Source organism: Leishmania martiniquensis, chromosome 2 (genome assembly GCF_017916325.1).
Source record: "Leishmania martiniquensis isolate LSCM1 chromosome 2, whole genome shotgun sequence".
NCBI classification, from domain to species: Eukaryota; Euglenozoa; class Kinetoplastea; order Trypanosomatida; family Trypanosomatidae; genus Leishmania; species Leishmania martiniquensis.
Genome location: NC_090137.1, coordinates 116,370 through 129,409, shown reverse-complemented (window position 1 = coordinate 129,409; position 13,040 = coordinate 116,370). Strand labels below are relative to the sequence as shown.

The 13,040-nt window shown below is 62.1% G+C and overlaps 2 protein-coding genes across 2 annotated transcripts; both read left to right on the top strand.

Annotated features, from left to right (window-relative positions):
- Positions 1 to 461: 461 nt before the first annotated feature.
- LSCM1_08241 (uncharacterized protein) lies at positions 462 to 2,966 on the top strand (the record flags this gene model as incomplete). The annotated part of the gene is made up of 1 exon (XM_067325576.1): positions 462 to 2,966. The coding sequence occupies one exon, from the start codon at positions 462 to 464 to the stop codon at positions 2,964 to 2,966; it is 2,505 nt and encodes an 834-aa protein (XP_067181603.1).
- A 4,117-nt stretch (positions 2,967 to 7,083) lies between these two features.
- On the top strand, positions 7,084 to 9,744 carry LSCM1_08240 (uncharacterized protein; the record flags this gene model as incomplete). The annotated part of the gene is made up of 1 exon (XM_067325575.1): positions 7,084 to 9,744. The coding sequence occupies one exon, from the start codon at positions 7,084 to 7,086 to the stop codon at positions 9,742 to 9,744; it is 2,661 nt and encodes an 886-aa protein (XP_067181602.1).
- Positions 9,745 to 13,040: the final 3,296 nt, after the last annotated feature.

Sequence of the window (13,040 nt, the reverse complement as noted above, 5' to 3'; positions counted from 1 at the left end):
CTGAGCGAGCGGGACAGTGAGGGGGCAGGCGAGAGGAGGGCGCCGCTTTCAGAGGCTTTCCTTCGCCCTCCCCCCGGACCCGAACCCACGTTTCCTCTCGAGCGCTTACGCGGGGGACACTCGCTGAAAAAAAAACTGCAACGAAACAAATTGCTCACAATGTTCACCAACACCGTACACCGAGTCAGACGGGCACAGGATTGCGCTGGTGGACGACGGAGAGTGGGGGGGCTTGGCAGGGGTTACCACCGGCTTCCCACACAGCCGCGTCCGCCCACGCACTGTGGAGGTCCGGTGCTCGCGTCGTCTTTCTCGCTCATTGGTCCTCCTCTTACCCTCTACCTTTTCACTCTCACTGCCTCTCTGCACCCGACAGGCACGCGCCGACTGGCATCGGCACCTCCCTTTCCTCTTGCCGTCTCTATTCCTACTGCTGCTTGTCTTGCTGCAGCGCATTCTCGATGGAGGGCGGCAGCGTCTCGTCGCTCGGCCTCAAGGCCCGAGTCTCCAGAGATCGAACAGCTCTAAAGGAGAGTGACTCAACGCACTCTTCCTTCGCCACTGTACCGCCGTTGACGAGCAGCTTTTCTTCCACGTGGCGTCAGCGCCTCTATTTCACTACGGCGAACTTTCTCCTGCTCGTTCTGATCAGTACACTTCCACTGACGAAAGCAAGCGGTCTCTTCAGCATTGACGCTCGTTCCCCTCCTCCACCCGTTAACGTGACCGACCGTCCGCCCGCATCCTACCCGGAGCTACCCGTTGGCGAGCAAGCGCTCCCGCCTATCCGCGTGGGTGCTTCGGATCGGGTGTGCGCCCTGTGCACCAGCGGCGTGGTGTACGCGCACGCCGGCGCAGAGGGCGGTGCTGTTGCTGCGGCGGATGCGAGGCTGCCTCGCGACGTGACGACTTTGGTGTGCCGCGATGTGTCGCCTGCAGGCGAGGCTGTGCTGGCGTCCGTGGAGGAGTGCGTGGCGCGCCTGCACCACGTAGGGCTGCTGCGTGCGGCCGCCACCCGCGAGGAGGCTGTGAACGCGTCGTGCGTGCGTGTGACGGTGCCCTCGATTGTGGGCCACATGAGCGGCGGCAGCAGCGCGTGCCCTGCGTTCCTGGCGGAGATGCGCCCGGTGCATGCGGGGCATGCGCGGGTGCAGGTGCGCTTTCCGCGCATGCCGTCGTGGCCGCTGCCCGGGGGCCGCGCGCTGCCGTACGTCGGGACTGCCGCTGTGCGTGACACGGACGTTGACCGGGACGTTGCACCGCCCGTGGCGGTGGAGCTGACGAGCGACGGCAGCGCGATTGTGCTGCGGTTTGGCCCTGACGCGACGTCGACTGTGCCGGGCGCGTTCGAGCTGCGGTGCGCGACGTACTTCCTCTCCGTGTTCGTTGGGTGCTTTGGCCGGCAGCACAACCAGCTGCAGGAGATCCTGCACGGCCTCGCCTTTGCGCGTGCGTCCAACCGCACGTACGTGCTGCCCACCTTTGTGCCGGAATCTTACGCTCCGTTCGTGCGTTACGATGCGTCGAAGCTGTATGGGTTCAACGCTATCCGGCGCGAGGGACGGTACTGCTTCGTGACGAACGACGAGGTGAAGCCGATCTTTGCGCAGCTGCAGGCGCTGGGCGCTGTGCTGGACCTGCGCCGCTTTGACTACAACGGCAACGCGGATGCGCCTCTCAGCCGCCGAAGGCCGACGCAGCGCAGGAGCTCATTTTGGTGGAAGTTGCCACCGGTGCGCAGCGGAGTGCGCGAGTACAACCTCGACGGCTGGCTCGCTGACACGAGGACCTTCTCTCCTCCGGTGCTCTCGGTGGCGGACCACCGCCCTACCTCGGTGCTGTTCTGCGAGTCTGTAGGTGAGCTGACGGTGGCTGACGTGTTTGGCAGCCACACCGAAGCTAGGCTGTACAGCCGCTGGGACCGCATGCAGATATACGCTGCGCGCATGCTTGAGCTGCTTGGCGGTGATCACGTGAGCGACGCCGCGGGAGGTGAGGCAGTGCAGGTGCGGATGGGCGTGATATCCGGCGAGATGGCCTTTTTTTTTCACCCGCAGCTGGAGGAGGCGACGTGGCTGTTCGGTCTGCTGCGCCCGTCGGCGCACGTGTCTGCGGAGGCGGATCGGGTGTACTCGGACAATGCCGAAGCGCTTGCGTGGCCGACGGAGGGTGCGGCCGCGGGTGGTGCTGAGAGGCTTGTGTTGCGTGACACGCTGCGGCCTGAGAACTTCAAGGGCGTGGTTGGGATACACGTGCGGCGGCGTGAGGGTACATGTCGCCGGGAGGCCATGGACCTCGGGTACACGAACTTCGCGCTGAGGCCCGGCACGTATGCGCTTGACCGCACGGACCCGAGCTGGGCTGGCAGGCACTCGACGGTGACGAGCATTGAGCTCGACTGCTCGTGGACGGTGGGGTCTGTGGCGGAGCTGTACCGGCAGTACGCGCAGTGGCTCTGGACAAACGTGTCGGACGCCTCTGGGCGCAAGTGTGTGCCGACGAGCTACGTTGCGTACGACGACCAGAGTGGGCCGATGGCGGAGAAGCTGGAGAGGGCGCTGCAGATGCTGAGCGCGGACGCTGTCGCAAGGCCCCGCAACGGCACCGTCACGCGGTACCCGGACCGTTACGTGGCGTCGTACGACCGCCGCATCGACACCAGCTTTCGAGCGCTTTACAATGCTGCGCAGCGGACGGCAGTTGCGCAGGTGAGGGCGAGCAGACGTTCGCCGGATTACGATAGGGCACTGAGGGAGGCGTTGGTGGGCATCTTGTACGAACCCGGCCTGCAGGAGATGCAAGCCATGTCGTTCGACTACATCATGCTAACAAACATGGCGGTGTTCCGCGGCAACATCATCTCGTCTGTGGCGACGAACGTGATGCTGCGCCGTTGGGGCCGTGGGCTTGCCAACCATGGCGTGCTGGCCGGGTATCAGGAGACGTTTTACAAGGGCGTTTTCTGAGGGGGCTCTCTTCCGCTTTCCTTCTTCGTCAGTCCGAATGGTGAGCGCCTTCGACGAGGGCGCGGGGGGGAGGGGCGCGCCACCGCTGGCTTGTGATGGCCGGCGGTGGGCGGGTGTGCCTTCCAACGCGGCCCCTCGCGTGGCGGTGTGGGTGCCGCGCGCTGAGCGAACTGCGTGGCGAGCACGGGAGGGCGTGCGGGCTGCCACAGACTTGCCGGGAGGGAGAGGGGGGCGCGTCTTCCCCCTTTCTGGCAGCCGTCGGCTGTGCGCCGCGCTGAAGCCGGCTGTCGCCGTGCGGCGGAGAGCCGCGGTGCTGACGACGCATGTGCCGGGCTCACCACAGGCTGTGGCGATTATTCTGTGAGGGCCCACATCCACGTAATGCTGCGCGCCACCCTCAGTCCTTTGCCTGCGCTGCTGCGCGGTGTGGGTGGGAATGAGTGGAGCGTTCTGGTGGAGAGGAGCGGGAGTGCGGGACGGACACACACACACAGAGGGAGGGCTGGGCAGCGAAGGAGTAACGAAGCGAAGACGACAGCCGATTTATGTTCTCTTTCGTGGGCGTTGTTGGTGCCGGTGCTTTGTGGACAGCAGTTGAAAAAGGGGGAGGGAGTGGGAGAGAGGGGGAGGGGTAAACATGTGAAAACGGCCGCCTTCTCCCCTCTCTCACTCTTTTTTTTTCTGTTTGTGGTTGCTTGCTTGTTTCTCTTTGGTGGTTTCGCGTTGGGGAAAGTCGTGTTGCCTCCTCCCCTCGTCAGTCTTACGTAATGGGATCTTTTTCTCCCGCAGCGACTCACCCTCTCCCCCATATTTTGCCCATTCTTCTTCCCCTCCCCTCTCCTCGACTTAACGCCCCGCTAACATTCACACACACGCGCATATATATATATGTGCCTGTCTTGTCTTGGTTCTCTTCCCCATATTCGTTAACATACATGTGTCGTTCGGTTGACAAAATGTGAATGCGCGGGTGCATTTATGAGTTAATATATATAAATATATATTGATGCGCTAGTGTGCGTGTATGCGTGGGTACATATGGTGAAGTGCCCATTTCGACGGAGGCGTGCATGCAGCGTCGATGTGTAGAGAGGTGCAGAGGTATTTTTGTATTAAGGTTCGTCTGGGTGTGCTGACGGAAAAGGTATTGGCTTTGGTAGCCGTATCGCGAAATATGTGTGTGACAGGTAAAGGCACGTGTGCGCTCTCACAGCTGCACAGGCACAACACACCGTGAGGCAAAGTAGTATCATGGTCGTCGAAGGCTAGGTCGTCGCGTGCCGGCGCCGATCGCACCGGTGCTGGGGCGGAGGTTCATGGAGAAGGCAGTCGGGGTAGGGAAACGGGGAATAGGCGTGACAGGCACGGCACCAATTTGGAAGAGCGGCGCTGCGAGTGCGCCGCAGTACCCACCCCCGAAGAGGGTGGGCGTGGGGCGGGGGCAACGGGTGCACGGACACGCTACCGCATTCACCGGCTCATGTGACCTCTCGCACAGGGGAACTGCTTCTGGATGTCGCCCGTTTTTTTTCTTCTTTTTTCAATCGGTTTCGTATACATATATATATATGTGTGTGTATAAGTGTATACATATATATATATCGCTCGTGTCCCTTGGCTTCGATCTCTTTCTCTCATTCACCCAAGTGTGCCTCTGTCACTCTTTTTTCGAGGCGCATGCCTGATGGGGCGTGGCCTGCCGCTGCCTGCGAATGCAAAGCGCGGCGCTCGCATGAGGTGGGCAAGCCGGGGAGGGCACTGAGGCAAGCAAGGCGCACTCTTTTGAGGCGTCACAGCAGAGGCCGCCTCGCTCCTCTACCCCATGGCGCAGAGGCATTATGGCCGCACTTTCCCTCTCTTCCCTGCTTTCTATGCTTTCCTCCATCTCTTTTTTCTGCGCCTGCCCTTCCTCAACTTCCACCGGTTATCGTGTCGCTTTCACAACACATGCACGTCGTCTTTCTGCGACGCAGCGCGCACCAGCTCTCTACTTCCCCTCCCTCTCTCTCTGTCGCTGTCGCGCTGTGCGCAGGCGCCAGCGCGGCAGCCCCGGTGACACAAGTGCAAAGCAAGCTTATACACGTCGCGCAGCGAAGCACATCCATTCATGATTTCATGAGACAGAAACAAGCCCGCATACACAGACTCTCTCTCTCTCCCCTCCTCTTTCAGGTATTACGCTAAATGTGTTCTCCGCCTCGCCTTTCCTCTTTCACCCCTCTTTGGCATTCACTGTCATCACACCACGTGCGTGACCACACCGCCGCTTCTTCCTCGCTCTCTTCGTGCGCTCGCACTTCCTTTGTAGAGGCAGACCGTGACGATTCAACTCCTGTACCCTTTTCCCTTTATCTGCCGTCAACCGCGCGCCTGCCACTTGGGGAGGGTCATCGGCATCGCGTTTTGAACCCACGCACCGCGTGCTGCCACCTTCCTTGGCACACAAGCTGAATAAGAAGAAAAGAAATACGACCTGCGCACAGAAAGGGGATCTTGCCGTTTGAGCGCCGACTCGCTTCTCAAAGACGCACGCGCACTCGCTAACGTAATCGACGCCCTGCTGCATGGCAGCGGCAGTAAAGCCGTATATAACTCTATTTGTTTGCATGCGTGTGCTTTTTTTTTTCGCTTTGCCTTCGTTATTGCTGACCCTTCTTTCCCTCGAGTTTCTTTCGCTCGTAAACGTTTCCATTCTGGGCAGCGGCGCCTTTCTTCCCATTTCCCACCCACTTGTTGTCTGGCCACCACCCCTGCATCGCTCTCTTCTCTTTCGCTGACCCATATATATATATATATATATATATAATAGTTGACAGGGCAGTAGCGTCCTCTTCTGTTTCCCACGTGTACCCGCTGTCTCTCTATTGCTGCGCGCGTGCGTGAACTCCTCCTTAGGAGGGTGTCTCCTTTCGTCTTCCCTCTCCCTCTCTCCCTCACACTTACACACACACACACACACACTTACACGCGCGCGCAGAAGAACCCTTCCTCGTGTTGGTACGCGGGCCATCTGTGTAGTCGAAGGCAAGACACCAGGCGCCAGAGGCCCTTTTCAGAAAGAGAGGAAGGCGCCGCACCTGCCGTTGCGCACAGACACTTAAACCCCTATCTCCACTCGTTTTTTTTTTGGCTTGCTTGCTCATCTTTCATTAGCCACGTGTACCCCCCTCCTCCTTTCCTTCGGTTTCTCCCTTCTGGAGTTGGTCTGGAGGCCTCTTCTGTGTGTGCGTCCCTATCCCATCGCAAAAAAAACGAGCAGGAGAGAGCGGAGGGGGAAGGGGCACACACACACACACACAGTCCTCCTTCCCTTTCCTTCTCTTCCATGTGTTTGTGTATGCGTGTGCGTGTGTGTGTCTCTCTCTCGGATAGCCTCTTATCCACAGTTTTGAAGTTTCTCCTACCCAGTTCGCCTCTCATTCGGTGCGCGTGTGACCGGTAACTCATCTTCGCCTGCCGTACTCCTCTCGCCACCTCCGCTACCTCGGCGAGGGCACGTACGGCTTACTTTTACCGCCCACTCGCTCGCCCTCTCCTGCTCGAAGCAGTGCCACACAGCCAAAGAACACTCAACGCAGCGAGCGGTTCAGAGAGAGAGTGAGAGAGGCGGTGGCGTTTCTTTTTTTCTTTCGCTTTGAAGACACGCCTTCTTCCGTCGACCCTACGCCGCTCCTCAGCTGCTGTGCATGTGGGCGAGGCTCTCCTAATCGCCCCCTCCCGCCCCTCTCTCCCTTTTGGCTTCCCCAACTCCCCCCTCCGCCCGACTTCCTCGCTACAGTACACCGAAGCACGCAACGAGCTAACGAACGGAGCGAAGGAAAAAAAAGGGAGGGAAGAGCGAGTGCGCGTGCCACCTTTCTCTTTTTTTCTATTTCGACTGTGTCTGTCTCGGATTGTCTTCTCGAGCAGTTCATCTTTTCCGGTTCACTCCCTTCTGTGCGTGTGCGCTACGAAGCACCTCTCCTCTCGCCTCCAGTCCTCCTCCCCACCGACCAACTTCCCCTACCATTTCCTCTACCATTTCACGAGGGCGAGAGAGCGACAAGAAGAACAACTAGGGAGGCGACGGACAGCCTAAGGCCATTGCAGGGTGCAAGCGGGGCGGCTGGAGGCGGGCATGGAAGAGGAGGTCCCAACCGGCGTTGTGAAGCGCCGCTCCTGCGCCGGCGCCGGCCATACACTGCTGACAAGCACGACTCCTCACGACCGCTCCACACTGCTTTTACGCCATGACGTGTGTGCTGAGGAACGCGTCAAGATGCACCAACAACTTCCGAACGCTGCGAACGAGTACACCACGGGCACCTCTTCGACGTCGCCGCTGTTCTCGAGTGGGCATGCGTGGGCGTCGACCTCTCTCCAACAGCGCACGCACGCCTCGGCGCACCCAGAAATGCCATCGCTGTGGTCCAAGAGCCCAGACTTCAACGGTGGTGCTGCTGGGACTCGGCGTCGCCTTCCGCTTTCTCGTATGTGGAAGCGCCGCCCTGCGAGGAACTCGATAGCGATGGTGATTGCCACCGGCGTGGTCTTTTTGGTCGTCGTGCTGCTGCCCTATGGTATCGTGGGACATGAGTCGCGGCAGCGGCGCGTGGTGGACATGACGGCGCTTCAGCCGATTGAGGAGCTGAAGGACTGTAGCCGAGGGACGAGTGTCCTGGTACAACACGATGGCCTGGCTGAACGACTGCTCGGCAGGGCTCCATCACAGGAGTGCACCGGCAGCAACACCTCAGCTGAGGCCTGCGCGGCGCCCCGCCTCAGCCTTGACATGCTTCCCGCATGGACGCTGCGCCTCGTCGACAAGAGCTGCAGAGAGTGCATCGACACGCATACGTACTGGGCTGCTGTGGAGGGCGTGCCTCTTCACAAGCGGCACGGTGTGTTCGCGACGTCGTCTGCGCCGCTGGGCCGCGTGGGGCCGATGCTGCTTGCGATGGCGAGCGTGACGGACGACGTGAATGTGCGCGCGGAGCTGCGGCGGTGGGAGTGGCTGCGGCGTGTGTACGGCAAAGGATTTCCGATCGTCAGTCTCTGTGATGAGACAGCTGCGCCGCCGCGAACACCATATCTGGCGGTGATGGGGATCCCGTCGACGGACCAGCCGGCGCGCGCTGCCCTGCGTGAGGCGCAACGCAAGACGTGGCTCGGCTACCAGGAGGTGGCGCGCACGGAGAACCACTTTACCGGCGCGCTGCTGGCGCTGTACGTCCTCGCCGCTGTAGAGCCGAGCAAGGTGGGGCTCGAAGGGGCGATGACCACCGATGTTACCGGGCAAAGGGCGTCAGAGGCGCGTAAAGACGGAGGTGGCAGCGCAGAGGCGAGCGATGCTTCCGCAACATATCTGGACGCGGGGCTTCCGCCGTCTCTCGCTGCAGGCGCCATGTGCTTGAACACGAGCTCACTGCTTCCCACCGTGGAGGAATACAAACGCGCCTCCGACATTCTTCGTGCGGCTGCCCAAGGCCAAGACTCTGGTGCCAACGCTCCGTACATGCAGCGGCGTGTCGTGCTGCGAGATAGATGGAGACTGACACACCCGCAGACCTCTCCCTGCGCTCGGATCGAGGAGGTGATGGTGGGTGGGGTGGCAGAGGCACGGACATCTGTATTCCTCGCGCGTGCCCTGTCGCTCCCGGTGACCCCGGCATTCGTGGCCGCCGCGACGCACATCTGCTGCGCGTCGTCTGCGCTGTGGCAGGAGGCGCTGGCGCACCGCAACGTCTTGTGGATCGACATGATGACAGACCGGCGACCCACGACGAAGAAGAGGCTCGGCGAGGAAGGAAACTGGGGCCTTCCCGTGGAGGTGGGGATGAGCCAGAAGCTGATCCTGTGGCTGGAGTACGCGTACCACGCGTTCCCGACGGTGCCGTTCATCATCAAGGGCGACGACGACACGTACGTGAAGGTGCCGCAGTTCCTGAGCGATGTGCGGTACGTGCGCAACGGGGTCAAGCGCGGGCGACTCCCCCCGCCGCCGTCACGGTATTCGGCGACGAGCAGGACTGGAGGCGCCTCAGCCACGAAGGCTGCACCTTCGGGTAAAAGGGCTCTCACCTACGAGCCGCGATCGGTGCACAAGACAAAATGCTTTTACTGGGGTAGCGGACGCCGCATGCTGGGGGTGCGCTTCAAGGCTGGCATGCTGTTCATGATGCATCGCCGCCTCGCACAAATCATATTGGAGCCGCCGCAAAACAAATCTGACGTGGATCTTGGGTTGCTCGCTGCTCAGGACTTCTCTGCCGATTGGAAGCGGCTCTATCGCGAAATCGGCTTCCAGCATGAAGACGTGCTGATTGGCATGACACTCCGGAAGCGGTATAAACGTGCAGAGGATCTATGCGATGACGGCACCATTTGGTATGTGAAAGAGGGCCATGAGCGCTTCCACGACTTGCACCGTGGGAAGCTGAGTGCCGTGTCCTGGTCGACCGTCGTCGCGCACCGATGCCAACCAGCCGACGCGTTTTTTTTGCACTACTACTTCCAGAACGAGCACACCGCCTCCACGGTGGCAGTCGCGCGCGGGGACGAGCGGGAAGAGCTGGCCATTGAGTCGGCTGCGGAATGGGTGCAAGAGCGGCGGAGCGCCCTATCCAACAGTGTTCTTGGGTGGGACAATCTGCCGTTGGTAATGTGGACGCACAACGTCTCTGCGGGGCCAGAGTACGTCGTTGCTGATGGCGACAGTGTCGCCGTGTACAATTATAGCTACATGTACTGGAAGGACAACGCCACGCTTGTGTTGAACGGCTATAAAGCTAAGCTGTGAGGCCGGAGGAGGCTTGCATGACTGAGCGAGAGGAAGCTGCATCACGGCCACGCGACCAACGCCATCGGGCCGACATGTGAGGAAAGGCTGGGGAAGGGAGGTCGAGTTAACGCCTGTGGAGGCCCCGCGGTGTGTTCGTGGTGGTGTGAGTGGGTCGGGGGGGCGGCGGCGGGTAGGAGGACAGTGCGGTTCGCAGATGAGGGGGGTGGTGGGCATGAGACGGAGAAGGACTGCCAGTGGTATGTGGAATAAGAAAATATGAGCCGGCTTGGAGGCTGTCAAGGGCAGATCGGTAGCCCTCGCGGCGCCAGCAGGCGTTCCTCGGCAGTGCCCTTTCTCAGCGCTTCTTTTGGACCTGTCACCCGCCTGAAAATCTCCCCGTTCGATGGCGGAAGCGCGAACCACTCTGCTGACCTCCCCCCTCCAACACCGCTTCCGTGCACCTGTGGCTCCCTTATCTTTCTTTATATCCCCGCGTATTTGGCAGCGAACGAGCGGAACAGCAGAGGTGCGATACCCCGCGAGGGGACAACAACGGACTCTGCTGCCGGGTGGTGTAGGCGTGTTTGCCGTAATGCTTGCACGCGCCCTCTACGCTCTCGAGGACGAGTTGCCCGCTACCCTTATATCCTCCCACTCCCTCTTCTTTTAAGTGCGGAGACGCCAACAACAACGGCTACAGCCACAGCCGCAGAAGCAGCAATGCAACAGGAGAGCAACTCCGGCACGCGATTGTGTCCTCCTGCGGGGAACGTTTTGAGGAGGTACACGGTCGCTTCTGCTCGTCGTCTTGGAGGTCGACCGACTCGCACCTTCTGCGTTCATCTCGGCCTCGTCTTTCTCTCTCTCTCGCTCTCGGCGGCCACTTCCTCCCTCCTCCTCTATCGCGATTTTTTTGGAGTCTTCGCACCACAGCCGCAGCGCTTCCAGTCGGGCCCCCCTCTTATCGCCCACTTACTTACCAGCTTCGGCTGCAGGCTGGCGCAGACGGTGGAGTGAGAGGAGCCGGGCAGCACTGGGCGGCGTGGGCGTGGGCGGACACCTTTTAGAGGTCCTTTTCTCTTTATGCTGCAACGGTGGCGGTTCGTTTACGGATGGTCAGCCTCGTGTGACAGAAACTGCCCGGGTGCCCGACAAGAGCCGCGCACACACGTGTAGAGCGGGCGCAACGGGCTTTGCAGACCCCCGCGGCGCTTTCGGTCGGTATCGCGGTCTCAGGGGAAGTGCAGAACGACTGCGACAGAGCAACACAGAAGTACTCGGATACGGATCCATGCCGCCAGTCAGCTGTTCCTGGACTGTCCCCCCCCCCTACCCCCTCCCCTGCAGCCTCCTTCTCTCTCTGCAACCGGGGGTACGGACCGGGTGAAGACAGCCCTCTGCGTCACGGCTGAGTCGGGCGGAACGAGAAGAGCGCGGGCCCGCTTACACTGAGCGGTGGCTCTGATGATCCTCTTCAGCCTGACGGTGCCCTCTGTGGGCATGGAGTGCCGGCAGCGAACCTTCTCTCCCATTTCTCTCTCCCTCTCTCCCCTTTCTCTCTTTCCTTTACGCCGGCGTGTGGGTGCAGTGGACCCTGCGGGGTGGCGCGGATACAGCCACAGCCCTCATGGCCCCTTCCACGGGCCCCCCTCACACACACACACACACACCCGCCATAGGGGGCCGCGCTCGGCAGCAGTGTGGTGTGTGCGTGTGCGTGTGGCTCTCACGGCGCAGAGGGGTTCCCGCCTCGGTGGAGCGCCGAAGGGCTGGTCCCGGGAGGCGAGCTGTGTGGGGACTTCTCACACCGTCTGCGCTGCTTGGCGGCCCCACGGCGCGGTACGCCGGGGAGCAGCTTCCGGCGGCACGTGGCCTGGGGCGGTGGCGGCTCGCTGGCGTGCCTCCGTCCTGCAGCGGATGGGGGAGTGTGCGGCGCCGCTGGCGGACGGGCCGCTGCGTGCGAGCGGTGGCGCGACCGCGTGTGCTGCGGCTGCGTGCGCGATAGCGCTGCCGGAGCGCAGGCGCAGCGTGGAGGGGCTGCTGCGCACGCGCTGGTGCGGCGTGCTGCGAATGCGGGAGTGGATGCGCTGCCGGACCAGGAGCCGCTAGCATGCACGTGTCGGGCAGTGGTGCCGGCGGCCGATGCGGCAGAGCGGCTCAGCGGCGCTGCCGACACACAGGCGAAAGCGAAGTCGTCCGTGTGCCCCCGCTCCGTGCTGACGGATGCGCTTGCGGAGGCCTGTGACGGCCGCAGGGCGAAGGCCGCCTGCCTCTTGGGTGGGTGGTGGTGGGGGGCTGCGCAGGGAGTGGGCTGGGGATCTGGCGGAGCGGGGCCGGCCCGGGCGCGTGCTGGGACGACCGCGGCTTGTGGCGCGAGCCCTGACACTCCCGGCTCAGCGATTTTGGTCGCTTCAGAGAGGGGCATGGCGACGCCTGTATGGGCGACGCGCGTGGACGGGGCGACAGAGCAGGCCGCCACGACGGGGGTGCGATGGGGGACACGGCCCTGCCGACGGTGTGAGATGGAGGCGGGGCGCACCGCAGCGGTGCGCTGTGGACGGGGGGTTGTTTTCTTATCTGTTTCGCTGCGTGTGTGTCTGTCGGTGCCGCGGCTCACCTGCGTGCGGACGGCAGGTCTGCCCTCGCCGCTCTCCTCGAGGGGTGACGCGCGCACGCGTAGGCGGTGGTGGTGTCGACGCGGGGCTGCAGCGACTCACCGCCGCCATGGGCGATGCGCTCCTAGCCCGCTGCGTGAGATGCGCGCGAGAAGCCCCGCAGGCGGCCCGAGCCGCGGGCGCGCACACGCAAGCGGAAAGGGGCGAACCACTGGGCGGCACGGGGATGTGAGCCCGGAAGCAGCACGGATGGCCGGGCGGCACCGCAGTGTTGTCCGAGTGCCGGCACCGCACACGCGCGTGCCTGTGCCTCTGTGTACATGGTGAGGCTTGCTGCTGTCTGCATGCGCCGGCGCGAGCGGTGCGATCTAACGTGCTGCGCGGAGGTGGGGTGGACTGCGGCTCCTATGCGGACCTGCTCTCGCCCGTTTACTCTCTCTCTCTCGTCCGCCCTCTCACTCACATGCATCTCGTGCTGTTTCTGTCACACTGGGAAAGGACAGGAGGGTGCGCATACGCGATGGCGCACTGAAAGGGAGCGGACTGGGAAGGTGCAACATCGACATCGACAGCAGCCGAAGGGTGTGCGCCTGCATGCGGGGTGTTGTGATGCCCTGTGGGCCTCTTGCATGTTGAATTGGCGCCGCAAGGGGTGGGGGGCTGTGTATGCCTGTTTCTGTGTGTGTGTGTGGCGCGCTT